At 52.2% G+C, this 27766-nt stretch overlaps 2 protein-coding genes across 4 annotated transcripts in view; both read right to left on the reverse strand.

Moving 5' to 3' along the window:
• LOC123345474 (zinc finger protein 420-like) overlaps positions 1-6612 on the reverse strand; it is an 85884-nt gene extending 79272 nt beyond the window's left edge. The window contains exons 1-3 of one of the 3 annotated variants that reach the window (XM_044982419.1): positions 5818-6612; positions 5080-5193; positions 1439-4763 (exon numbers count right to left, since the gene is read on the reverse strand). In XM_044982419.1, coding sequence (XP_044838354.1) covers positions 3127-4763; positions 5080-5193; positions 5818-5944 — 1878 coding nt within the window. In that variant the 5' untranslated portion in view covers positions 5945-6612 and the 3' untranslated portion in view covers positions 1439-3126. Of the gene's footprint in view, positions 1-1438; positions 4767-5079; positions 5194-5817 lie in introns of those variants that run through there. The other 2 variants (XM_044982418.1, XM_044982417.1) reach the window with 2 other exon arrangements.
• A 3892-nt stretch (positions 6613-10504) lies between these two features.
• LOC123345482 (zinc finger protein 850-like) lies at positions 10505-15368 on the reverse strand. The gene is made up of 2 exons (XM_044982433.1): positions 15342-15368; positions 10505-14619 (listed from the first exon to the last, which is right to left on the reverse strand). Exon 2 carries the CDS (start codon positions 13925-13927, stop codon positions 12206-12208), a length of 1722 nt encoding a protein of 573 aa, XP_044838368.1. The 5' UTR covers positions 13928-14619; positions 15342-15368; the 3' UTR covers positions 10505-12205.
• Positions 15369-27766: the final 12398 nt, after the last annotated feature.

Here is a 27766-nt window from a genome sequence, read left to right on the forward strand (position 1 = left end):
ATGGCCCTGCAAGTCTTTGGTGCCACAAGGGTCCCACATTCGGTGGTCTATTCCCGTCTGCTGCCCATCTTATGCAGTTTTTAACCAAATTTTCTACGTCCTCTCGCACCTTAGGCCGTATTCCAAACTGGTTTTACCTTAAAAGAGAGTATTTTCTATTCCTCGGTGGGCCATAGACTGACACAGGTTAATGATCTCTTCTCTTTACAGTTTGTCAGGTACCCACTTTTCCTCTCCTGTTTCCTTATTCACTGCAGAACCTCCTTTCATACTCCAGGTTCGCCACCTTTAGGTTCAGCCTCCTGTTTTATGGAGCCCTGGACCCTTTAAATCACCACCCAAATCCTGGGGCTCCAGGCTGCTGCTCCTACACCAGGGCTCCGGCAGCAGGACTCTGGCAGGGATTTAAAGGGCCAGGGGCTCTGGCCGCGGCTACTGCAGCAGAGGCCTGGGCTGTTTACATCACTGACAGAGCCCCAGGGCTCCCGGCTGCTGTCACAGCTACTGTTCCTGCAGTGATTTAAAGAGTCTGGGGCTCCCAGCTACTGCTACCGCAGCCAGAGTCCTGGGCCCTTTAAATTTCAATGTAAAGGGCCCAGGGATTTAAAGATCCCACCAATTCCGGCTGAGGACCCTCACCCTGCTCAGGACTTCGGCATATCGCTAAGTCCTTTACGTTACTTTCACCCCTGACCACTGGGAAGGAAACAGACACGTGAGGGGAAGGCTGGCAGCAGAACCTCATCTCACATGACATTAAAAAAAAAAATCAAGAAAATCAGATTTCTGTTATTTAAATGTCTGTCTGGTGATGGTCTACTCCTAATACAACACGTCATAAATGAAATAACCAAGCAATGAAATAACCAAATGAAATTAAATGAAATGAAATAACCAAACATTCATTGTCTGATATAGCTGTAAAACTCATCTGAAAAGTTTTCAAAATAAATCACGGTTTAAATATCTATAGTGTGAACCTTCCAAAAATGAAACCTACATCTATCTCCGCATTGTGAAGAATATGTACTAAGGTTATAACAACCAACAAGAGTACATTTTTATGTAGAAAATCATGATTCAATGGAGTCGTTCTGACTAGTGATTTAAATCAAATCTACCCTGCTGCTTCCCTGTGTGAACAACAAACCCCTCCACGCTCTGCTCAAACACAGCCACCAGCCTTCAAAGTCACTTCTGGCTGCACTGTACTGAGTGCGACTAGCCAGACACTCAGGAACTTACCAGCAACATCAGCCAGTTTTCTCCTCCCAGCCTTGCGCTCCAGGAATGTGCATCTTCCACAGCTCAGTCTGGTCACTGGGATGGACAAACTCAGTCATTAGTGGGTCACCTCCACAGAGGGGCCGGATTAGGCCACAGCCTTGTTCTCTCCAGTCAAATCCCCCAAACATTTCAATGAACACACACAGGTCCAGACAAAAAACTACAACCACTTTACTAAGTGGAGCAAGGGGGTTTTCAGGGATTACGAGGGAGAAACATGTCAAAGGTCAGAACCGGTTAAAACTAGAAAATTAAAAAATGCATTTTAAATCCTAAATTTTACCAATTTAAGGAAAATGTGAAGCAAGGAGGTTTTTGCACCCCACCTGCTGTTGCAGGCAGTTCACAGCTCTGAGTACCCAGGCTGGATTTCCTTCCAGCCTTGGTCCGTCCTCCCCACTCCACGGCCCCTGCTGCCTTTCAAGTCATGTTCTTGCCTTCTGTAGAGAAGGGAGAGGAGAGGTGAAAATGGAGGGAATTCTCCCTTGTGCTTTTGTACCACTCTCTTCTTTGAGGTTCACCCCCCAGCCGGGGGCAGGCGACAATCAGTCTGTGGCCTAAGTGAGCATCCAGCCGTCCTTCCGGTGAATTGTAACTCTCTTGTTCCCAGCTCCCCAGCTGCTGAAGGGCCGGCTGAGCAATTACTGGCCACTTAGCACCTAGCTGGTGTGCAGGTGACGCTGTCTCAGGGGAGCTCCTCTGTGGACGTTTTCCAGCTTTACAGCATGTAACAAGCATACAGCAAACTCTCCGAGCTCCATGGACAGTGCTGATTGTCCCATTAAAATGTGTCTATCATATTCAGCAGGAGAAGATTTATCATTTTATGAATGTGGTGACCATAATAGTGTAGACCAGTGGTTCTCAAATGCGTTTAATCAGGTCCACCGCCCCCCCCCACCCCAGGCATTCTTTGTGTCTTTGGTCATTATGCCCCCACCCTCACAAGCACATATATTGCCACCCAGTTCTAATGGCAGAGCAGTTGCTGGCGATGCGCCCAGATCTGAAGCCCTCCAATAGCAGCACAGAAGTGAGGGTGGCCACGTGAAAAGTGATGTTCCTCAATATCGCTGTTCACAGCAGACTTATCACCCCATTGACACCCCTACTTCTGTGCTGCTGCTCCACCTGGGTTTCAGAGCCTGAGCATTTATCCCCCCCTCCCAGATGGGCCTGTTCCTTCTTCATGAGCCCCAACCACCTGGGGACGACAGCCAGTGCTCTTTAAAAAACAAACAACCCACACTGATCACGCCTCCCTTGACACATTCCTGTCCCTCCATTGGGAGGCTCTGCCCACAGTTTGAGAATTGCTAGTGTAGAGTCACCGGGGGGATTGGTAGCCAAGATGGTAACACCTGCTCCTTTCCGTCTCCGGGATCCCCACATAAAATGTCCGAGCAGGAGAGCGGAACAGATCCGATTAACACTACCCTTGCAAAACATATTTTGGTGATTTCAGCTATAAACATTCTCTCCATCTTTCAGCCCCTACCCCCATGGAATCAATTACATGCAACTTGCTTAATCCTTTCTTGCCATGTGTCACAGCAGTTTAGATCCTGTGTGGATTCTTCCATGTTTAATGAGGTCAGACCTCGATATGAAACATTTCCCTGCAGTCCAAGTACTTGTAGGGTCTAACTCCTGTGTGGATTGCCTGATGTTGAACAAAGGTGAGACCTTCTTTTGAAACCTTTCCCACAGTCCAAGCACTTGAGGGGTCTCTCTCCTGTGTGTAATGCCTGATGACGAACTAGGTGTGACGACTGTATGAAATTTTTCCCACACTCCAAGCACTTCTGGGGTCTCTCTTCTGTGTGGATTGCCTGATGTTTAACAATGTGTGACCTCTGTATGAAACTTTTCCCACGGTCCAAGCACCTCTGGAGTCTCTCTTGTGTGGACTACCTGATGATAAACAAGGCTTGACTTTCTTCTGAAACTTTTCCCACAGTCCAAGCACTTGTGGGGTCTCTCTCCTGTATGGATTGCCTGATGTCTAACAAGGTTTGACCTCTCTGTGAAACATTTCCCACACTCCAAGCACTTGTGGGGTCTCTCTCCTGTGTGTATTGCCTGATGTTGAACAAGGTGATACCTTCTTTTGAAACTTTTCCCACAGTCCAAGCACTTGTGGGGTCTCTCTCCTGGGTGGACTGCCTGATGTTGAACAAGATGAGAGCTTCTTATGAAACTTTCCCCTAAGTCCAAGAACCTGTGGGGTCTGGCTCCTGTGTGTAATGCCTGATGTTCAACAAGAGTTAACTTTCTTACGAAACTTTTCCCACACTCCAAGCACTTGCGGAGTCTTTCTCCTGTGTGGATTTCCTGATGTTTAACAAGGTTTGACTTTCTTCTGAAACTTTTCCCACAGTCCAAGCACTTGTAGGGTCTCACTCCTGTGTGGATTGCCTGATGTTTAACAAGGTTTGACCTCTCTGTGAAACATTTTCCACACTCCAAGCACTTGTGCGGTCTCTCTCCTGTGTGGATTGCTTGATGTTGAACAAGGTGATACCTTCTTTTGAAACTTTTCCCACAGTCCAAGCACTTGTGGGGTCTCTCTCCTGGGTGCATTGCCTGATGTTGAACAAGGTGTGACCTTCTTATGAAACTTTCGCCTAAGTCGAAGCACTTGTGGGGTCTCTCTCCTGTGTGGATTGCCTGATGACGAACTAGGTGTGACCTCTGTATGAAAGTTTTCCCACAGTCCAAGCACTTGTGGGGTCTCTCTCCTGTGTGGATTGCCTGATGTTTAACAAGGTTTGACCTCTCTGTGAAACATTTCCCACACTCCAAGCACTTGTGGGGTCTCTCTCCTGTGTGGATTGCCTGGTGTTGAACAAGGTGTGACCTTCTTATGAAACTTTTCCCACAGTCCAAGCATTTGTGGGGTCTTTCTCCTGTGTGGATTGCCTGATGTTTAACAAGGTGTGACCTCTGTATGAAACTTTTCCCACAGTCCAAGCACTTATGGGATCTCTCCCCTGTTTGGCTTAACTCATGTCTAATTATTTGTGTCTTCGAAATGAAACATTTCCCGCACTCGAGGGATTGAGAGGGTTTCTCTACAGTGTGGCTTCTTCCGTGGTTATTAAGATCTGAGAGCTTATTAAAGCTTTCCCCACGGTCCAAGCATTGAAGGGGCTTCTCTCCACTATGGATTGTCTGATGTGTCACAAGCTGTGAGCTCACAATTAATCCTTTCCCATACTGAAGGTAGTGCCAGGGTGTCTCTTCCATGGGATCCTCCTCTCCTCCCACACTGTTAATAGATTCATCCACTTTCTTCCCTGGGTGGTTTCCCAGGAGCCTCTCTGACCTGTGCCAACTTCCCCAGGCTTCTTCGAGTTCGAAGCACTGGGAAAAATTCCCTTCAGCTTTTTCCACAAAGGTCCCCTCCGGTTCCACTTCCCCAGGAACTTCCTCATGATGATTCCCCTCCTCATTCTCACTCCCTCGCTCAGCACCTGCTGGGAGAGACACAATCCAGACAGGAGTCATTGTGCTGGGGAGAAAGAGGAATAGCACCGAGGGAAAACCCAACCCAAAGACTGAGCAATTGGACTCTGCCTCAACATCCCACCCAAACACTCACAGGGAAGGAAAGCTGGGAAGAAAAGTCCTGCAGGTAAGAGGCTGGGTGGAATGGCGTGAGCTAGATCTGATGACTGCAGCCCTGTCCTGGCTGAGATGAGGAAGAACTGAAGGTGCTTACTCACACCATATTTGGGGATTCTCAACTTTTTCCTTCATTCCCTAGATAGTTTCTGTGTCAGTCATCACCTGTATGGGGGCATCTCGGAAGCCTTCTTTCCTCGCAGGCCTGGAGATCGGGCACCCACGGCTCTTCCCCTTGTTCCAGCCGGACAATCAGCTCAGGTTTGGGAATTGGGAATCCTGCACAGAGAGTGAAATCAGACCAGATCAGGGTGCGTGGAGCACTGGTGCAGTATTTGTCACTAAGGACATTCCATGAGCGGAACCTGTCCCTGTGCTCTGCTGGAGGAACGTGGAATACAAGAGGACGGGAACATGGTCACTGAGCCCCCTTGCGCAGAGGAAGTTGTCTGGGGAGGTGACTTGAATTATTACTACACCTTCACTAGGCGTTCCCAGGATCTCTGCGCTCTGGGGGCCTTGCCGACTGACACACAGTTCTGGACTTAAACCCCTGCCTCTTTCTAAACCTGCAGAGCCCAGAGCCCTCCCCAGGGCTGGAACTAGTCCCAAGGAGGGAGGTGAACAGGGATCGTGTGTGCAGCCGAGAAATGACACAGACAGGACAATGCTGGATTTATGCCCCTTTGAAAGCTGGAGGGGTGGGGATGGTTTAGCTTGTCCACTGGGTTTTGACACCCATGTGCCATGGAGGGGGTACACAAATGCAAGTATCTCTCACATGGCAGCTGTGCATTATGGAACTCACTCGCCTCTGATTTAACTGACTGGGGAAGAACATGACCACATATAGACACGCAGACCCCATGGCTTCTAATAACCAAGGGGATGGGAATCCCTTACCCAGTGAGGTCACTGTCTCATAATTCTCCTGCATGACGTCCCTGTAGAGGGCTCTCTGAGCAGGGTCCAGCAGAGCCCCCTGCCCCTGGGTGAAATACACAGCCACCTCCTCGAAGGTCACCGGCATCTGAAACACCAAAAGGCCCCGGTCATTACCTGCTGCTCCAGCCACAATCCCACTAGTCACGTGGCAGGAAGGATAAAGAAATGGAAGCTCTGGGAGGGCCAGAGTAGCAGAATCCCACCCCCACCCTGCTCAGAGCAGCCAGGAGGCTCCAGGGGGTGGGAGAAGGTGAGAGCTTCTTGTCCCCCCAGCACACAGAGCAGAGCAGGGCAGGGTCTTCTCATTTTCCACACTCCTTCCAGACACAGGCTGATACAGAAAGCAGAGCTCTGAGCCAGGGACAGGGACAGGAATCCTAACAGTTTCCCTGCGTATTTCATAGCAGCCTCACGCTAGTGGGGTCTCACTCCAGCACTGGGAACCTGGAAAATGTTCCCAGCCGAGCTGAGGGGGTTGTATCCTGTTTGAGAAATGGGGGAATGTCCAATCTCCCCCCACCCCCCATCACCAATGGGCCCACTCAGAAAATCAGCAGGTTTATCACACCCGGTCTCCTTCCTGCCCCCATCCCCGCAGGAGCTCCCTGAAAATCCCCTACCCCAGCTGGCTCCATCACAGACATTTCCCTTCCCTGCGTCCTGGAAGACGGGCCCATCTGGACCGAAACATGGACGTGATTCCTCAGCCTGTCGGGGTGATGGGGGAGGTACCAGAAGGGGCTTCAGTCCATGTCACCCTCCCGATTCCCCCCAGGCTCTTCAGACCCTCCCAGTAACGGCTTCTCTGAGGCAAATGCTAGAAAAAAAGCAGAACTAAAGGGGCCACTTTGGGGGATTTCCCCGCACTGCCATGTAAACTCCTCTCCCTGAGGAACAGCCGGAGCCCTCTGGTGGCATCACCTGAAGAACGAGCTGCCCTGGACTCCTGCAGCAGCCCCCAGGGACAGGCAGGCAGAGGCTGAGCCCAGTGGCCCATCCACACTCCCTGCCTGCCCAAAGCAGCAGTGACTCCGGTGGGGCTGAGATGTGAATCCTGCCCAGAAATCAGACCAGGGCCCCGGGCAGACCCCAAAACTCATGAGACACAGACCCCGCCAGCACGGGGGTGTCTGACAATAACACACACTGGGAGCAGGGTGGGGGGCTGTCCCCCTCCCGCCTCCCCACACCCCCCTTCCCTCGCAGTGCCCCCCTCACATCTTCCCCCATTCCAGCCTCGTTCACCTCGGCCCCACAATCCCCCCGACCCTCCCGCATCCCCCATCTTCCCTTCAGTGCGCCCCGCCCCCATCCCAGCCTGCCCCCCGCAGCCCCGCACGCGCCTCCTGCCCCCACCCCGCTCCCCCGCCTGCCCTCACCCCCGGCACCTCTTTAGCCTCCGCCCCCTGCAGCCCGGGGGTGCCGGGGGGTGCGGGTCTCTCTCACCTTCCCTCCGAGCGGGGCCCCCCGGGGCAGGGGCCGGGCCGGGCTGGGGGCTCTGCCCTGGGAGAGGCTCCTGGGGGGGGAGCAGCGGGAAGGGCCCTGCTGGAGATTCCCCTCTCCCGGCTGCAGCCAGGGCTCCGGGCTCCCAGCACCAGCCGCCCCCCAGGGCTCGGGGATCTCGCCAGGAGCCGGGGAGCCAGAGTCACCGCAGCGGCTGCGAGTCACTTCCTGCTGCCGGGCCGGAGCCCAGCGCTCGCTGCCCGGAGCCGCCTCCCGGCCGCTCCTGGGTCCTAGCGATCACGCACAAAATTGCAGCCCCGCTGCCCCAGACCCTGCCCCCTGGGGCCCCACCTCCATTGGGCTCAGGCAGCTTCTCCCAGTCCTCTGTAGAAACTTATCCTGTCAGGCTTCAGTCTCTCTTGCAGCCTCCCTGCAGGACAAACCCGAGTTCCGGTCGCTGGCTGGTCAGCCTGCTTGAGACTTGAAAAACTTCTCTCCTCATTGGGCTGGCGAAGGCCTTGCCCTAACCTGTTTCTCCGGTCACAGGCTACCGGCACTCAGAGCCGGCTTTAGGAAGTGCGAGGCCCAGACGGGGCCCCAGGAGGGATGACTAAAAAAAAAAAACCATGTAAAAAACCTCGTGGGGCTTGTACTCACGGGTCGGTGCTCCAAGTCTTTGGCGGCACTTCGGCGGCGGATCCTTCACTCACTCCAGGTCTTCAGCGGCACTGAAGGACCCACCGCCCAAGTGCTGCCGAAGACCCAGAGCAAGTGAAGGACCCTCTGCCAAAGTGCCTCTGAAGATCCAGAGCACCGCCAGGTGAGTAAAAATAAAAAAGGCGCCTCTATCCAAGGAAGGTATTCTCACTGGGTACAGGGCCCTCTTAGGTGCGGGGCCCAATCCGGGGGAATTGGTGGAATAGGCCTAAAGCCGGCCCTGCCGGCACTGGTGCAAAATATCTGGGTGTCTCAGCTGGCTGGGCCAGATTTGTAGGGGAGAGAGAGAAGGCAAAAGGGGAGAGAGCAGAAGTGGGGGTGGCATAATTGTTTAGACCAGTGGGAGAGATGAAAATAAACTGGTCCAGTCTGGCATACTGACAAGAGCCCGTACACCCCTGACCTCACCAGCAAGGGGCAGCTTCCCCAGGCCAGCGATTTAAATTGCTCATGGCTCTTGGCACTGGCTGGAGCCCTGGGCCCTTTAAATCACCACCCAAAGCCTGGGGCTCCAGGCTGCTGCTGCTGCCCCGGGGCTCGGGCAGCAGGGCTCTGGCGGCAATTTAAAGGGCCAGGGGCTCTGGCCGCGACTACTGCAGCAGAGCCCTGGGCCCTTTACATCGCTGCCAGAGCCCTGGGGCTCCCGGCCGTTGCTGCAGCTCACGCCATGATTTAAAGAGCCTGGGGCTCCCAGCCACTGCTACGGCAGCCAGAGTCCTGGGCCCTTTAAATCTCAATGTAAAGGGCCCAGGGGTTTAAAGATCCCACCAATTCCAGTTGAGGCCCCTCCCCCTGCTCAGGACTCCAGCATATCGCTAAGTCCTTTAAGTTACTTTCACTCCTGACTATTGGGAAGAAACAGACGAATGGGGGGAAGGCTGGCGGCAGAACCTCAAGTCTCACATGCCAGGGGGAGTTCAGGATTTAGCCGAAGCAGTTGGCGATGTCGGCTGGTTCCTCTTCTCTGCTTTGCCCTGCTCAGCTTCCCTTTCAGGATCAGGATGATGAAAGCCCAACGGTGCCATGTGGGGCCCAGGAGACAGCGGGTGTGAGATATACCCCAGGGTACAATCTGGACTGTTGAACTGCTTAATTTTCCATCCCAGGGCATGTTTTACACTGCTTCCCAGGGTGAATAAAAATCAATTACTCTTTTTTAAAAAAAATCAAGAAAATCAGATTTCTGTTATTTAAATCGGTTTTTTTGGATAATTTTTTTCCTCAAAAACCATTTTACCTAAAGATAGTTGTAATTAAGATACATTATAGCTCAAAGATATCTCATCATGGAATAGGAATTCTAAATTCTAATTCTATAGTATGAGACAATATACACATCTTGTTTAAGAAAAGTTTTGTCAATGAGTTCCTACAGTTCATACATTAACGACTCATGGGGATCCACAGGCTTCTGTACAGATTACTTAGGTTAATCTTTCTATCTACCCAATGGGACTCAGTGCTCAGTCTAGAAGATACCATCAGAGATGCTTAGTTTTCCAGTTCTCAAACTGTGGCTTTGTCTCTCCAGAGGTAACATGCTTGTTAACAGCAAAAATGTTTTAAAATAAATTAATATATAGAGGCGAGAAATAACAGACCTCACCTCTATTGTCCCTCTGCAAATGTGGGTACACAGAGTTAATCCCTTACCTCTCTCAAAAAGTGCAAAGTTTCAAAAAGTTGAATGAATAGAAGACAGTTGGAGGCGTAATGGATCTGGACAAGGAGAAGAAGTCTGGAGAGACATGTGAGAAGCGAGGGACATCTGCTTTTCTGTTATAATATTATATGTTGCTGTTGAAGAAAAAAATCCAGAATACTTAAACATTGTTATTTTAGTTACATAAAAAAATTTAAATGTCTGTCTGGTGATGTTCTCCTCCTAATACAACACGGCACAAATGAAATAACCAAATGAAATTACCAAACATTCATTGTCTGATATAGCTGTAAAACTCATCTGAAAAGTTTTCAAAATAAATCACTGTTTAAAAATGAAACCTACATTTGAAATGTAACCTAAAAATGAAACCTATCTCTGCATTGTGAAGAATACGTACTAAGGTTATAACAACCAACAAGAATATATTTTTATGTAGAAAATCATGATTAAATCGAGTCTTCCTGACTAGTGATTTAAATCAAATCCACCCTGATGCTTCCCTGTGTGAACAACAAACCCCTCCACGCTCTGCTCACACACAGCCACCAGCCTTCAAAGTCACTCCTGGCTGCACTGTACTGAGTGCGACTAGCCAGACACTCAGGAACTTACCAAACGACACAGCAACATCAGCCAGTTTTCTACTCCCAGCCTTGCGCCCCGGGAATGTGCATCTTGGACTGATCAGTCTGGTCACTGGGATGGACAAACTCAGTCATTAGTGGGTCACCTCCACAGAGGGGCCGGATTAGGCCACAACCTTGTTCTTTCCAGTCAAATCCCCCAAACACTCCAATGAACACACACAGGTCCAGACAAAACACTAAAACCACTTTACTAACTGGAGCAAGGGGGTTTTCAGGGATTACAAGGGAGATGGATGTCAAAGATCAGAATCGGTTAAAAATATAAAAATAAAACATGCATTTAAATCCTAAATGTTACCAATTTAAGGAAAATGTGAAGCAAGGAGGTTTTTGCACCCCACCTGCTATTGGAGGCAGTTCACAGTTCTGAGTACCCAGGCTGGATTTCCTTCCAGCCTTGGTCCGTCCTCTCCACTCCACGGCCCCTGTTGCCTTTCAAGTCATATTCTTGCCTTCTGTAAAGATGGGAGAGGAGAGGTGAAAATGGAGGCAATTCTGCGTTGTGCTTTTGTACCACTCTCCTCTTTGAGGTTCAACCCCCAGCTGGGGGGCAGGTGATAGTCAGTCAGTGGCCTGAGTGGGCGTCCAGCCGTCCTTCCGTTGAATTATAACTCTCTTGTTCCCAGCTCCACAGCTGGTGAAGGACCGGCTGAGCAATTACTGGCCACTTAGCACCTAGCTGGTGTGCAGGTGCCACTGTCTCTGGGGAGCTCGTCTGTGGGCGTTTTCCAGCTTTACAGCATGTAACAAACATACAGCAAACTCTCCGAGCTCCATGGAAAGTGCTGATAGACATTCTAATGGGACAATAATATTCAGCAGGCGATGACTTTCCCTATGATACCTCACAAGACACACTTTGGAGAAGATTTATCATTCTGTAAATGTGGTGACCACAATAGTGTAGACCAGTGGCTCTCAAAGGTGTTTTATCAGCTCCCCCAACACAAACTTTGTGTCTCTGCTCATTTACACCCGCACCCTCACAAGCACATATATCGCCACTCAGCTCTAACGGCAGAGCAGTTGCTGGCGACGTGCCCAGCTCTGAAGTCGTCCAATAGCAGCACAGAAGTGAGGGTGGCTACGTAAAAAGTGATGTTCCTCAATATCGCTGTTCACAACAGACTTATCACCCCATTGACACCCCTACTTCTGTGCTGCTGCTTCACCTGGGTTAGAGAGCCTGAGCATTTATCCCCACCTCCCAGATGGGCCTGTTCCTTCTTCATGAGCCCCAACCACCTGGGGACGACAGCCAGTGCTCTTAAAAAAAACAACTACCCACACTGATCACGCCTCCCTTGACACATTTCTGTTCCTCCATTGGGAGGTTCTGCCCCCCAGTTTGAGAATTGCTAGTGTAGAAAATCACCGTGGGGATTGGTAGCCAAGATGGTAATACTTGCTCCTTTCTGTCTCCAGGATCGCCAGGGAAAATATCCGAGCAGGAGAGCGGAACAGATCCAATTCACATTAACCTTGCAAAACATATTTCAGCTATAAACATTCCCTCCATCTTTTAGCCCCTACCCCCAGCAAATTCAAAGACTGAGCTAGAATTGGGCAGGTGGAATGGGCGATGGGTATAATTTCTAAATTATTGATCCCTGAATTAACAGAACACAGGAACGCTTGGGATACATTGTTAACCTCTAACAAGATATAGTTAAACATAGACCAATACAGTTACCCCTCTTCTTCCAATTCTTTAACAATACATGTTTACATTTCAAACTCTACCTTATCTAAAGTGGACACACTTTTAAAATCTCTCTCTAAACGCTGAACATGAGTAAATTACATGCAAGTTGCTTAACACTTTCTTGCCATGTGTCACAGAACTTTACATCTTGTGTGGATTCTTCCATGTTTAATGAGGTCTGACCTCCCCATGAAACTTTTCCCACAGTCCAAGCACTTGTGGATTCTCTTCTGTGTGGACTGACTGATGTTGAACAAGGTGTGAAATCTGTATGAAACTACTCCCACAATGAAAGCAGTTATAGGATTTCTCTCCTGGGTGTAATGCCTGATGTTTAACAAGGTCTGAACTTTGTATGAAACTTTTCCCACAGACCAAGCACTTATGGGGTCTCTCTCCTGTGTGGATAGCCTGATGCTGAACAAGGTGTGACTTCTGTATAAAACATTTCCCACAGTCCAAGCACTTGTGTGGTCTCGCTCCTGTGTGGATTGCCTGATGTTGAACAAGGTGTGACCTTCTTATGAAACTTTTTCCACAGTCCAAGCATTTGTGAGGTCTCTCTCCTGTGTGGATTGCCTGATGTTCAACAAGGTTTGACTTTCTTACGAAGCTTTTCCCACAGTCCAAGCACTTGTGGGGTCTCTCTCCTGTGTGGATCGCCTGATGTTTAACAAGGTTTGACCTCTCTATGAAACCTTTCCCACAGTCCAAGCACTTGTGGGGTCTCTCTTCTGTGTGGAGTGCCTGATGTTTAACAAGGTTTGATCTTTGTATGAAACTTTTCCCACAGTCCATGCACTTGTGGGGTCTCTCTCTTGTGTGGATTGCCTGATGATAAACAAGGTGTGACCTTCTTTTGAAACTTTTCCCACAGTCCAAGCACTTGTGGGGTCTCTCTCCAGTGTGGATTGCCTGATGATGAACTACGTGTGACCTTCTTATGAAACTTTTCCCACAGTCCAAGCACTTGTGGGGTCTCTGTCCTGTGTGGATTGCCCGATGTTGAACAAGCTGTGACCTCTGTATGAAAATTTTCCCACAGTCCAAGCACTTGTGGGGTCTCTCTTCTGTGTGGTGTGCCTGATGTTTAACAAGGTTTGATCTTTGTATGAAACTTTTCCCACAGTCCAAGCACTTGTGGGGTCTCTCTCCTGTGTGGATTGCCTGATGTTCAGCAAGGTCTGACCTTTGTATGAAACTTTCCCCACAGTCCAAGCACTTGTGGGGTCTCTCTCCTGTGTTGATTGTCTGATGATGAACTAGGTTTGACCTCTGTATGAAACTTTTCCCACAGTCCAAGCACCTGTGGGGTCTTTCTCCTGTGTGTAATGCCTGATGTTTAACAAGGTGTGACCTTGTTATGAAACTTTTTCCACAGTCCAAGCACTTATGCGGTCTCTCTCCTGTGTGGATTGCCTGATGATAAACGAGCTGTGACCTTCTTATGAAACTTTTCCCACACTCCAAGCACTTGTGGGGTCTCTCTCCTGTATGGATGGCCTGATGTTCAACAAGATTTGACTTTCTTATGAAGCTTTTCCCACACTGCGAGCACATGTGGGGTCTTTCTCCTGTGTGGATTGCCTGATGTTTAACAAGGTTTGACCTCTCTGTGAAACTTTTCCCACAGTCCGAGCACTTGTGGGGTCTCTCTCCAGTGTGGATTGCCTGATATTTAACAAGCTCTGACTTCTGTGTGAAACTTTTCCCACAGTCCAAGCACTTGTGGGGTCTTTCTCTTGTGTGTAATGCCTGATGTTTAGCAAGGTCTGAGCTTTTCATGAAACTTTTCCCACAGTCCAAGCACTTGTGGGGTCTCTCTCCTGTGTGGATTGTCTGATGATAAACAAGGTGTGACCTTCTTATGAAACTTTTCCCACAGTACATGCAGTTGTGGGGTCTCTCTCCTGTGTGGACTGACTGATGTTCAACAAGGTGTGACTTTCTTATGAAGCTTTTCCTACACTGCAAGCACTTATGGGGTCTTTCTCCTGTGTGGATTGCCTGATGTTTAACAAGGTCTGACCTATGTTTGAAACTTTTCCCACAGTCCACGCACTTGTGGGGTCTCTCCCCTGTGAGGCTTAACTGATGTCTAATTATTTGTGTCTTCGAAATGAAACATTTCCCGCACTTGAGGGATTGAGAGGGTTTTTCTCCACTGTGGCTTCTCCCGTGGTTATTAAGATCTGAGAGCTTATTGAAGCTTTCCCCATGGTCCAAGCATTGAAGGGGTTTCTCTCCAGTATGGATAGTCTGATGTGTCACAAGCTGTGATCTCACAATGAATTCTTTCCCACACTGAAGGTAGTGCCAGGGTGTCTCTTCCTTGGGATTTGTCTGCTGCGCTCTGCGATTCTCCTCTCCTCCCCCACCATTACTAGATTCATCCACTTTCTTCCCTGGGTGGTTTCCCAGAAGCCTCTCTGACCTGTGCCAACTTCCCCAGGCTTCTGCCTGCTCCAAGCACTGGGGAAAATTCCCTTCAGCTCTTCCCACAAACGTCCCATGCGGTTCCACTTCCCCAGGAACTTCCTCATGATGATTCCCCTCCTCATTCTCACTCCCTTGCTCAGCTCCTGCTGGGAGAGACACAATCCAGACAGGAGTCATTGTGCTGGGGAGAAAGAGGAATAGCACAAAGGGAAGACCCAACACAAAGACCAGGGGCGGCTCTACGTTTTTGGCCGCCCCAAGCAGTCATGCGCAGGAGGCGCCCTGGAGCCACGGGAGCAGTGGACCTCCCGCGGGCATGACTGCAGAGGGACCGCTGGTCCTGCGTGGCTCGGCTGGACCTCCCGCGACTGCGGACGGTTCGCGGGTCCGGCGGCTCCGCTTGAGCTGCCGCAGTCATGCCTGCGGGTGGTCCAGCCGAGCCGCGGGACGAGCGTCCCCTCCGCAGTCATGCCTGCGGCAGGTCCAGTCCTCGGTGGACCTCCCACAGGCATGACTGCGGCAGGTCCGCCGGACCAGCCTCCCGCCCCCCTCGGCCACAGGGGACGCCCCCTAGATTTTGCCGCCCTAGGCACCAGCTTGTTTTGCTGGTGCCTAGAGCCGCCCCTGACAAAGACTGAGCAATTGGACTCTGCCTCCACATCCCACCCAAACACTCACAGAGAAGGAAAACTGGAAAGCAAACTCCTGCAGTTAAGTGGTTGGGTGGAATGGTGTAAGCTATATTGATGACTCCAGCCCTGTTCCGGCTGAAACAAGGAAGAACTGAAGGTGCTTACTCACACCATTTTTGGGGATTCTCAGGTTTTTCCTTCATTCCCTAGATGGTTTCTGTGTCAATCCTCACCTGTATGGAGGCATCTCTGAAGCCTTCTTTCCTTGCAGGGCCGGAGATCAGGCAACCAAGGCTCTTCCCCTCGTTCCAGCCGGACTATCAGTTCAGGTTTGGGAATGGGGAATCCTGCACAGAGGGTGAAATCAGACCAGATCAGGGTGCATGGAGCACTGGTAGAGTATTTGTCAGAAAGGACATTCCGTGAGCGGAACCTGTCCCTGTGCTCTGCTGGTGGAACGTGCAATCCAAGAGGATGGGAAAATGGTCACTGAGCCCCCTTGCGCAGAGGAAGTTGTCTGGGGAGGTGAGTTGAATTATTACTACACCTTCACTAGGCGTTCCCAGGATCTGTGTGCTCTGATGTGTGTGAGTCAGAGCCTTGCTGACTCACACACATCTCTGCACTTAAACCCCTGCCTCTTTCTAAATCTGCAGAGACCAGAGCCCTCCCCAAGGCTGGAGCTAGTCCCAAGGAGGGAGGTGAACAGGGATTGTGTGTGCAGCCAAGAAACAACACAGACAGGACAATGCTGGATTAATGCCCCTTTGAAAGCTGGAAGGGTGGGGATGGTTTATCTTGTCCATTGGGTTTTGACACCCATGTACCACAGCAGAGAGCACGGAGATGCAAGTCTCTCTCACATGGCAGCTGTCCATTATGGAACCCACTCGCCTCTGATCAAACTGAACAGGGAACAACATGTCCAGATTCAGACAGGCAGACCCCACGGCTTCTAGTATCTGAGGGGACAGGAATCCCTTACCCAGTGAGGTCACCATCTCATAGTTCTCCTGCATGACGTCCCTGTAGAGGGCTCTCTGAGCGGGGTTCAGCAGAGCCCCCTGCGCCTGGGTGAAATACACAGCCACCTCCTCGAAGGTCACCGGCATCTGAAACAGCAAAAGGCCCCAGTCATTACCAGCTGCTCCAGGCAAAATCCCACCAGTCACGTGGCAGGAAGGATAAAGAAATGGAAGCTCTGGGAGGACCACAGTTACAGAATCCCACCCCCACCCTGCTAAGAGCAGCCAGGAGGCTTCAGGGAGTGGGAGAAGGTGAGAGCTCCTTGTCCCCCCCAGCACACGGAACAGGGCAGGGTCTTCTCATTTCCCACACGCCTGCCAGACACAGGCTGATACGGGAAGCAGAGCTCTGAGCCAGGGACGGGGACAGGAATCCCAACAGCTTCCCTGCATATTTCACAGCAGCCTTAGGCTAGTGGGGTCTCACTCCAGCATTGGGAGCCTTGAAAATGTTCCCAGCCCAGTGCAAGGGGGTTGTATCCTGTTTGAGAAATGGGGGAATGTCCCATCTCCCCTCCCCCATCACCAGTGGGCCCACTCAGAAAATCAGCAGGTTTATCACACCCTGTCTCCTCCCTGCCCCTGCCCAGGAGCTCCCTGAAAATCCCCTACCCCAGCTAGCTCCATCACAGACATTTCCCTTCCCTGCATCCTAGAAGATGGGCCCATCTGGACCGAAACATGGACGTGATTCCTCAGCCTGTTGGGGTGATGGGGGAGGTTACAGAAGGGGCTTCACTCCCTGTCTCACCCCGATTCCCCCCAGGCTCTTCAGACCCTCCCAGTAACAGTATCTCTGAGCCAAATGCTAGAAAAAGAGCATAACTGAAGGGGCCACTTTGGGGGATTTCCCCGCACTGCCCTGTAAACTCCTCTCCCTTAGGAACAGCCGGAGCCCTCTGGTGGCATCACCTGAAGAACGAGCTGCCCTGGACTCCTGCAGCAGCCCCCAGGGACAGGCAGGCAGAGGCTGAGCCCAGTGGCCCATCCACACTCCCTGCCTGCCCAAAGCAGCAGTGACTCCGGTGGGGCTGAGATGTGAATCTTGCCCAGAAATCAGACCAGGGCCCCGGGCAGACCCCAAAACTCATGAGACACAGACCCCGCCAGCACGGGGGTGTCTGACAATAACACACACTGGGAGCAGGGTGGGGGGCTGTCCCCCTCCCGCCTCCCCACCCCACCCTTCCCTCGCAGTGCCCCCCCACATCTTCCCCCATTCCAGCCTCGCTCCCCTCAGCCCCACGATCCCCCCGATCCTCCCGCATCGCCCCATCTTCCCTTTAGTGCGCCCCCGCCCCCATCCCAGCCTGCCCCCCGCAGCCCCAGCACCCGCCTCCTGCCCCCACCCCGCTCCCCCGCCTGCCCTCACCCCCTGCACCTCTTTAGCCTCCGCCCCCTGCAGCCCGGGGGTGCCGGGGGGGGGCGGGTCTCTCTCACCTTCCCTCCGAGCGGGGCCCCCCGGGGCAGGGGCGGGGCCCCCCGGGGCAGGGGCCGGGCCGGGGGCTCTGCCCTGGGAGAGGCTCCTGGGGGGGGAGCAGCGGGAAGGGCCCTGCTGGAGATTCCCCTCTCCCGGCTGCAGCCAGGGCTCCGGGCTCCCAGCACCAGCCGCCCCCCGGGGCTCGGGGATCTCGCCAGGAGCCTGGGAGCCAGAGTCACCGCAGCGGCTGCGAGTCACTTCCTGCGGCCGGGCCGGAGCCCAGCGCTCGCTGCCCCGGAGCCGCCTCCCGGCTGCTCCTAGGTCCTAAGGATCAACCTGTCTCCATGCAGCATCTCTGGGTCCGGCTCCTTTTCCACTCCCAGGCTCTAAGGTCAGAAGGGCCCGTCATGAGCATCTCGCCCAGGGTGGTCTGACGACTAAATTTGGTGGCCTCAGAGTGTGTCCAGTATCTCTCGCTGGTGCCCACTCTGAGACTTTTCCCTCTAATCCTAACTAGCTTTAGAAGAAACCATTAATCATGCATAGAGGTAAGCAGGGGAATGGTCCTCCCAATGCGGGGATCTTTTCTGGCTTATTCACCACGCGGATGGAATCGAATAGCAAACTGAGCTGAGTCCTCGCTCCCACTCCCTTTACCCAGAGGCCTGCCTGACCTCGACGACTCCCCTTCCACGCTCGTCCCTGAAGCCCCGACAAGGCTGGGCCCAGGATTCCTGAGGGTGCTTCACTCTCAATTTTGTTGCAATCACTCAGGACAGGGGCTAGGGTTTCGTAGCCCCACTCTGAGGTGCTCTCTTCACTCTGGACATGTCCCTGATGTCGCCATTCAGCACTGCATAGAGTTCAGAACCAATACGATTTATTAAACAGCAAGTAATAAAAAAAAATAAGGAAAAAATGGGAAAGGGGAAAGGAAAACATGATGTCATCCCATGCTGCCCAGGGTCCCCCCTCGCAGGGTCGGTGCAACCATTTAGGCAAACTAGGCGGACGCCTAGGGCGCCTAGTGGTTGGGGCACCTAAAAGTCCCCTCAGGCGAGGAGGTGGAGCGGAGGTGAGCTGGGTCGGGAGCACGCGGGGAGGGCTGCCCACAGTAATGGGGTGGGGTGCACAGGGGAACAGCTCCCCGCCCCAGCTCACCTCCACTCTGCCTCCTCCGCTGAGCACACAGCCCCGAATCAGCGCCGCAAGCCTGGGTGGGGAGGAGAATTACAGCAGCGCCCGCATGCTCAGCAGAGGAGGCGGAGCCGAGGCGGGCTCCCCAGGCAGGGTTAGCTGCCGTGGCGGTGGGGGGGGGGGGAAGTCTCCCCAGGCAGGGTTAGCTGCCGTGGCGGTGGGGGGGGGGGAGTCTCCCAGGGCAGGGTTAGTTGCCACAGGGGGATGGGGGGGCAGAGGGACAGGGTTAGCTGTCGCAGTGGGGGGGTAGCTGCTGCTGCAGTGGGGGGCCCCTCTGGGTGGGGGGCTGAGTTAGCTGCCATGGAGGGGGGGTTAGCTGGGTGGGGGGTGCAAGGTAGAAGTTTTGCGAAGGCACGAAATTTCTTTGCACTGGCCCTGCCCCCTCGCTCTCCCCAGCTGCTCACCACACCCAGCTCCAGACTGCTCCAGACCCAGCTACCCTCTGCCTCAGTGCTTCTGCTGCTCTGCCTCCAGCCCAGCTCTGGCTGCTCCTCTCCCCTTAGCTCTGCCCTTCTCTGGCAGGCAGCTGCAGCTCACACAAAGAACGGGCTCCTGACTCCCTCATTGCCCTGCCTGCCCTGTCAACGAGGTTGATCTAGAGCCTTGACCTCTCTCCATTCGTCCTGGGGACTAGTCTCAGGGTTTTCATTTCTCATTGGCCCTTCCTGTCTTTTGGTACTGGGAGAGGCCAACCAACCCCCGCTCACACACAAGTTTCAGTAAGGGGGTAACAGTCATGGGGCCAGGCAACTTCATGGTGTGTGTAAGCTCCAAAGCATCCTTCAGGTGAATTATACATTTCTTTGTTTACCTCCTTTCTTCCTGTTGGTGATGGACGGCCAGATAAGAGTTTTCCAACACCCACAGTCGGTCCTTTGTCGTCAGGGCTGGCTCCAGACCCCAGCGTGCCAAGCACACGCTTGGGGTGGCATTTTACCGGGAGGGTGGCAGGCGGCTCCGGCGGACCTCCCGCAGGCATGCCTGTGGAGGGGCCGCTGATCCCGCAGCTCCGGTGGAGCATCCGCAGGCATGCCTGCGGGAGGTCCACCGGAGCCGCAGGAGCAGCGGACCCTCTGCAGGCACGTCTGCAGGAGGTCCACCGGAGCGGCGGGACCGGCAACCGCCAGAGTGCACCCCACGGCACACCGCCCTGCTTGGGGCAGTGGAATTCCTACAGCTGCCCCTGTTTGTCGTCTCTGAGGAGTTTGAGTGGGACAATCCCCAGAACTATGACATATTTCAGTAAGAAAAACTTTGACATATGTCTGGGTCTTTATGGATAGATCCTCATTTTTGAGCCTGCTGAGTGGGTTTTGCCATAACAGCAAATGTCCAGGAGTGTTTGCAGAGCACAAGCACTGAAGCTCAGAAACATCCCTGATTAGTCACCTTCCCAACTAGCCAATTGCCCTTCATCCACAGCTGACTGATTGCTGCCAGATCCGCCCCCCTCTCCCCCCCCCCAGCTTAGGCTCTCAGCCCTGGGGGGTGGGGAGGTCCCGCAGGTCCACGCTGACTGACAGCTGTTGCCACTGCCCTGCCACTCTGACAGCATCTGACACTGCCCTCACCTCATGAGTACCCCCACCGCACCCCCTCCAGCACCCCTCACTCAACAACCCCCCACCAGCTCCCACCCCCCATCAGTGTCCTCTTTTGAGGCACCTGGAATGTGGTCAGCCTAGCAACAAACATACATTAAAATCTCACCATTCTACATGCACTGATGTCACATGCATTTAAAGGGCACAATATTCTGCAGATCATGAGTTTTCCAATGATCCCTCACCAGGCACAGTTTGCACACAGTATATCATAATCATACACAAGAGGTGAACATGGGATGCAGAGGTTGTCACAAGAGGGATGCGGTGTGGGGGAGAGTGGGGCAAATAAACTCTCTGTCATCCCAACGCAGGACACGGCGGGACATGGGGAGGGCGTGACCGGCTGGCTAGCGAGGGCCATGAAGGCAGGCACGGAGAGAAGCCCCTCCCTCACCCCAGCCCAGGTCCACCAGAGCTGCTGGGGAGAGGAACCCCTCCCGCACCCCAGCCCCGGACTACAGGAGCTGCCACGGCTGGGGAGAGGTGCCTCTCACCTGGCCCCGAGCTGCTGCAGTTAGTGAGGGCTGGGGGGTGTCCTCTCCCCACTGCAGTCTGCACCCCAAACTCCTCATCTGCATCCCCATCCCACAGCCCACACGCCTAGCCAGAGCCTTCACCCCCTGCACCCAACCCTCTGCCCAGCCCTGCGCCCCTCCTAAAACCCCAATTCCCTCATCCTCAGCCCCATCCCAGAGCCCACACCTGCCCCAGCCCCCCAGCCCTGAGCCCCCTCCCACACACTGAACCCCTCGGCCCCACTCCCACCACATGAATTATGTTCTGTGCACCAGTATGGAGATGATGTGTCACATCCTGGTGCATAGAACCAAATTCATTCTGCACATGGATGTAAAAGATGAGGGAACACTGGTCAGAGCACATAAGATGCTCACAGTGAGTTTACACTAGGAAATCTGGTGGAGGGTCACAGAGATCTTCTGGCTAAACCTGCCTTGGCGTGTGGGGAAAGCTGCACACAGAGATCAGCACTTCTCACACATCAGACACTTCACACAGGAGAGGGACCTTATACGTGCTTGGACTGTGGGAAAGGTTTCAGATTTAAAAATTAAGATGATGTAAAAAAAAAAAAAAAAGGAGCTCAGGCAAGCATACCAGAAAACCAAAGAGGCAAATGGATGTTCTGGGCCAAAGCCCCAGACACGCCACTTCTATGATGAGCTACATGTAATTCTAGGGGAGGGCCCTACCACTACCCCACCCCTGTCCATGGACACCTGCAAAGGGGGAGTCTCACACGACAGGGATGAGGAGGAGGAGGAGGAGGTTGAGGATAGTGCACATCAGGCAAGTGGAGAGACTGTTCTCCCCGACAGCCAGGAACTTTTTATCACCCTGGAACCAATCCCCCTCCCCCCCAACCTTCTGAGGCGGGCTCCTGGACCGTGAAGCCAGAGAAGGCACCTCTGGAGAGTGTACTTTTGTAAATATGATACATGGTTTAAAAGCAAGCATGTTCAATGATTCATTTGCTCTGAAGACTTGGGATGCATTTGCAGCCAGTACAGCTACTGGGAAACTCTGTCAATGTGTCTGGGGATGGAACGGAAATCCTCCAGGGACATCTCCATGAAGCTCTTCTGGAGGTATTCCAAAAGCCTTTCCAGAAGGTTTCTGGGCAGTGCAGCCTTATTCCGTCCTCCATGGTAGGACATTTTACCATGCCATGCCAGTAGCAAGTAGTCTGGTATCGTTGCATAAAAAAGCCTGGCAGCATAGTGTCCTGGTGTTTGCTGGCATTCAAGCAACACCCGTTCTTTATCTCTCTGTGTTATTCTCAGGAGAGTGATATCATTCAGGGTCACCTGGTTGAAATAGGGGAATTTTATTAAGGGGACATTCAGAGGTGTCCGTTCCTGCTGCGCTGTTTGCCTGTGGCTGAAAAGAAATCCTCCCCGCAGTTAGACACGTGGTAGGGGATGGGGCCGTTCACGCTGAGCTGTTTGCATTTGGCTAGCAGGGATCTTCCTGGATACCAGCCACACAGTGGGGAGAGGGGTGAAGCGCTCATCCCAGATAATTGGATGTGGGGTGGGGGGGGTTAGTTGGGTTTCTGCTGCACATTAACCTGAAAACCGCAACACCTCCTTTTAAATGGCCAACTCAATGGGCTTTGCTTGGTATGGGAAAGGAGGGTGCTGCTGTTTGAAACCATTCCCACATGTTGTGAAGGTTGAAGAAGCCAAAAGACTATGGGTTACCATGGCTGCCTGCAAGCTGAATTCTGTTGCCCAGCCCTGCATGTGTGATCTCTCACACAAAACCAGCAGGCACTCAATATAAAAGGCAAAATGCGACCTTGTACTGAAAGCTCATGTGCTGTTGAATGTGAATAGTTTGGTTCACCATGAAAGAGTCTACCCATGGTTCTCTAAAATGTGTCTTTTTAAATACTATTTTCCCTTTTTTCCCTCCCACAGCTGCAAATGCTTCAACGCTCCCCCTATCATCTCCATCCCAGAGGTTAGCGCAGATAAGAAGGTGAAAAAAAACGCACGTGCGATGTAATGTTCTCTGAGCTCATGCAGGCCTCCTGCACTGAAAGACCTGAGCAGAATGCATGGAGGCAAACAATGTTAGAGTCCACAAAAGTGGTAAATGAACATGAGGACAGGAGGGATGATCAAGATGAGAGGTGGCGGGAGTGTGATGAGAGGAGGCAGGATGCAATGCTGTGCCTACTGAGGGATCAAACTGACAAGCTCCGGCGTCTGGTGGAGCTGCAGGAAAGGCAGCAGGAGCACAGACTGCCGCTTCAGCCCCTGTGTAGCCGCCCACCCTCCTCTCCAAGTTCCATAGCCTCCTCACACAGACTCCCAAGAATGTCGGGGGAGGATCTGGGCACCCAACCACTCCACCCCAGAGGACTGCCCAAGCAACAGAAGGCTGGCCTTCAATACGTTTTGAAGTGCAGTGTGACCTTGTCCTTCCCTCCTCCCCTCCTCCACCACCACCCCACCCGGTGCTTCCCTCCTCCCCCACCTCTTCTGGCTACCTTGGCAGTTATCCCCATGTTTGCATGATGAATTAATAAAGAATGCATGATTTTGAAACAACAATGACTTTATTGCCTCTGCAAGAGGTGATCGAAGGGAGGAGGGCGGTTGGCTTACAGGGAAGTTGAGTGGACCAAGGGGGTGGGTTTTCATCAAGGAGAAATAAACAGAACTGTCCCACTGTATCCTGGCCAGTCATGAAATTGTTTTTCAAGGCTTCTCTGATGTGCAGCACATCCTGCTGCGCTCTTCTAATCGTCCTGGTGTCTGGCTGCACGTAATCGGCGGTCAGGCAATTTGCCTCCACCTCCCACCCACCATAAGCATCTCCCCCTTACTCTCACAGATATTGTGGAGCACACAGGAAGGGAATATTGGTTTCGCTGAGGTCTAACCGAGTCAATAAACTGCACCAGTGTGCGTTTAAACATCCAAATGCACATTCTACTACCATTCTGCACTTGCTCAGCCTATAGTTGAACGGCTCCTTATTACAGCCCAGGCTGCCTGTAAAGCTTCATGAGCCATGGCATTAAGGGGTAAGCTGGGTCCCCAAGAATATCTATAGGCATTTCAACATCCACAACAGTTATTTTCTGGTCTGGGAAGTAAGTCCCTTCCTGCAGCTGTTCAAACAGACCAGAGTTCCTGAAGTTGCCAGCGTCATGTGCCTTTCCTGGCCATCCCACGTTGATGTCGGTGAAACATCCCTTATGATTCATCAGTGTTTGCAGCACCACTGAAAAGTACCCGTTGCAGTTTATGTACTGGCTGCAACGGTGGTCCAGGTCCAAGATAGGGATATGCGTTCTGTCTATCGCCCCACCACAGTTAGGGAATCCTATTGTAGCAAAGCCATCCACTATGACCTGCACATTTCCCAGAGTCACTACCCTTGGTAGAAGCAGCTCAGTGATTGCATTGGCTACTTAGATCACAGCAGTCCCCACAGTAGATCTGCCCACTCCAAATTGATTCCCAACTGACGAGTAACTGTCTGGCGTTGCAAGCTTCCAGAGGGCTATCGCCACTCGCTTCTCAACTGTGAGGGCTGCTCTCATCTTCATATTCTTGTACTTCAGGGCAGGGGAAAGCAAGTCAAAAGTTCCATGAAAGTGCCCTTATGCATGCAGAAGTTTCGCAGCCACTGGGAATCATCCCATACCTGCAACACTATGCAGTCCCACCAGTCTGTGTTTGTTTCCTGGGCCCAGAATTGGCGTTCCATGGCATGAGCCAGCCCCACTGCCCACCAGGATGTCCAATTGCTGGGGCCTGAGAAGTTTGTGTCCATGTCCTCATCACTCTCGTCACCGCGTTGCCGTCGCCTCCTCACCTGCTTTTGCAGGTTCTGGTTCTGCACATACTGCACGATAATGTGTGAGGTGCTTACAATGCTCATCACTGCTGTGTTACCAGATTTGCCCATTATTTTGGGGTAGGCTCATTTATTCAGGTTACTCTTCTGGGGAAGGGGATTCTGTAATTCTATCAACGTGCTGCTTGTGTCATGTGTGTTTTCATAGGGAGTGTTACTTCTCCCTTCTGCAAGTCCCCTCCCAATGGAGCTCCCCTGCAGGACCTCGGCTCCCTAGGGCTGGGTTACTCCAGCCCCAGAACCAGATGAACCTCCCCACACACACATACGTTAACAGAACAAGTCTGAGCGGACCGGGTCAATCAGCACTGTCAAGCTGACCCCTTACATGTCCCTGGACTCAATGGGCTGGAGGAAGCAGCACTTCCAAGCTGTTACCCTTATGCGTCCCAGATTCAGCACGTCCCTATCCCCACTCTCACATCACAATTGTGCGGGCAGTAACGTGCTTGATGAGCAAACCCCACAGTATTCTGGGTGTGGCAGGGAGCTTTAGCTTAGGTAAGAGAAGTGTTGCTGTAGAGTGAATGGGGGAAGCTAAAAACACAAAAGAGTAAAGTTCAGCAAGAGAGAGAGAAGCAACCAGCTTAACCATACAAGTTATTTATTGAATAATAGTGATAACTGCACAAGGAGCCTGCCTAAACCAACATAACCTACATTATTACAGGTTAATACCTAAGGTAGAAAGGAAAACGAAGAGAGAGAGAGAGAGAGAGAAGGGGATCTCACCGCTCCCTGAAGCTTGAATTGGTCGGGGTTCCCAGGTGATGCTGGTAGCTGAGAGATAGGCATAGTCCCCAGCACGATCAGTCAGGAGAATATGGAGTCCCAGTGGAACTGATGCAGAGTTTGGATCTAAGCATCAGAAGAACACTGACTGGAGGGTGATTGGGGATTTTTGTACAGAAATTACAATGGTTGAAGGGAGAACATTAGGTTTGTTTATAGGTAAGATGATGACTCAAGGGTTTTCTTTAGGTTATACCAGTGGTCCCCAACCTTTTTGTCTGGCAGGCGCTAGACGAAGGACCATGGCGGCAGCTGAGCATCTGCCGAAATGCCACCAAATTTTGGTGGCATTTCAGCAGTGATGCCTCTTGATGACGCTGCTTATCAGCGGCAAGCGGCATCATCGAGACGTGGCATTTTAGCAGCATTTCAGCGGATGCTCGACTGCCGGCCAGGATGCGGGCGCATTTAGATGTCCCCACGAGCACCATTTTCTAGACAATAGGAGCAGATCATTCTTGGCTGTGGGTGGTGTTTTCTTCCAGGGAGCTCACAATGCAACTAGGCTGCTTCACTATTTGGATATCAATTAAGGATTCATTACTAGAATTGGTCTGATAATTGCTGAGCTGGGTGTGTGCAGGCATAGGTTCATTAGCATCTGGAGCAGAGATTCCCATGATGCAGTGCTTCCCTGCTTTTTCTGGTCCCAGAGTTCAGTGAGGTTCTCTGTTCTCCTTTCTGTATGTAAATTGAGATGTCTTCCTGTCCCATCTTTCATGCAGATGAGGCTAGGGGAGTTGTCTCTGCTCTCCATTCTGTATGCTAATGGAGATGTCTTAATCTTGTCACCCTTGTCAGGAGGGGTCTAGGTGTGTCTCCCAGTGCCCTTCACTGCTCTCTGCAAGGTTTTTTCCTCTGAAGGGTTTTGGTTTAAGCAAAGGCTGCTGGTGGTGGGGGGGTGTCTTTCATGAGTCAAGCTGGATACTGCACCCTGGTTCCCCAAGAACACAGAGGTGTCTGGTATCAGCTGCGGTGATCTGAGTGGGTTCCATGCTTGTGGTGCTATGGCATCTGCATGGGAAATCCAGGGAAAAGAGTGCAAAATGATTGTCTGCCATTGCTTTCATGGAGGGAGGGGCGACTGATGACATGTACCCAAAGTCACCCGTGACAAATTTTTTGCCCCGTCAGGCATTGGGAGCTCAACCCAGAATTCCAGTGGGCAGCAGAGACTGTGGGAACTGTGGGATAGCTACCCACAGTGCACTGCTCCGAAAGTTGACTCTAGCCATGGTACTGTAGCTGCAGTCCACCAATTGACTGTGCTTAGTGGGGACGCACGCATCCGACTTTATACGATCTGTACCGAAAAATCGACTTCTAAAATATTGACCTAATTTCGTAGTGTAGACCTACCCTGAGGGAGACAGGAGTCCGTCCTCTGTGGGAGCTGGAGCTGCCTGCCAGAGAATGGGAGAGGCAGAGCGGGGGCTTGGGGAAATGGATGGGGGCAGAGGCAGGTTTAGCATCTACCAGCCAGAGCGGAAGTCGGGGCCTATGACAGCAGTGCTGAGCCAGAGGGAGGCTGGAGCAGTCCGGAGCTGGGTGCAGTGAGCAGCTGGGGAAAGCGAGGGGGAAACCTGGGCAGAGGGCCCAGTGCAGGGAGATCCCCCCAACCAAGGGTCCCACAAAATCTGATAACCCCAGCCCACAGGAGAGTTAATCCGGCCCCGCTCACAGAGCGGGGTGACATGTTTTCCTTTCACCTTACCCATTTTTAAGTCCCCTCAGGAATCCTTGGTCCAATATCGTCAAAGTCTCGGGGACTAGTCCTTGAGGTCAGGCAGGCTTCTGGGTCAAGGGAGTGGGAGCAAGGACTCTGATCCTTCTGCTATTCTATTCCACCAGGGTGGTGTATAAGCCAGGAAAGTTCCCAACAATAGCCCTCCCCGCTTACCTAAGTCCATATTTATTAGTTTTGTCAATCCAGGTCTTAAAAACTTCTCAGGAAGGAGATTCCAGCAGCTCCCTAGGGAACCCATTCCAGTGCTTCCCCACCCTCCTCATGAACCAGTGTTTCCTAATCTCCAACCTAGATCTCCCCCATTGCAATTTGAGACCATTGTATGGGCCAAAAGGCATTACACTCCCCACTGGGGAATCAAACCCGGTCTCCTGAGTGACAAGCGGAGATACACACCACTATACAAAGAAGAAGTGGTTTAGAATGGCATTGGGCGAGATGCTCATGATGGGCCCTTCTGACCTTAGAGCCTGGG

The sequence above is a fragment of the Mauremys mutica genome, chromosome 12, assembly GCF_020497125.1.
Source record: "Mauremys mutica isolate MM-2020 ecotype Southern chromosome 12, ASM2049712v1, whole genome shotgun sequence".
NCBI lineage: Eukaryota > Metazoa > Chordata > Testudines > Geoemydidae > Mauremys > Mauremys mutica.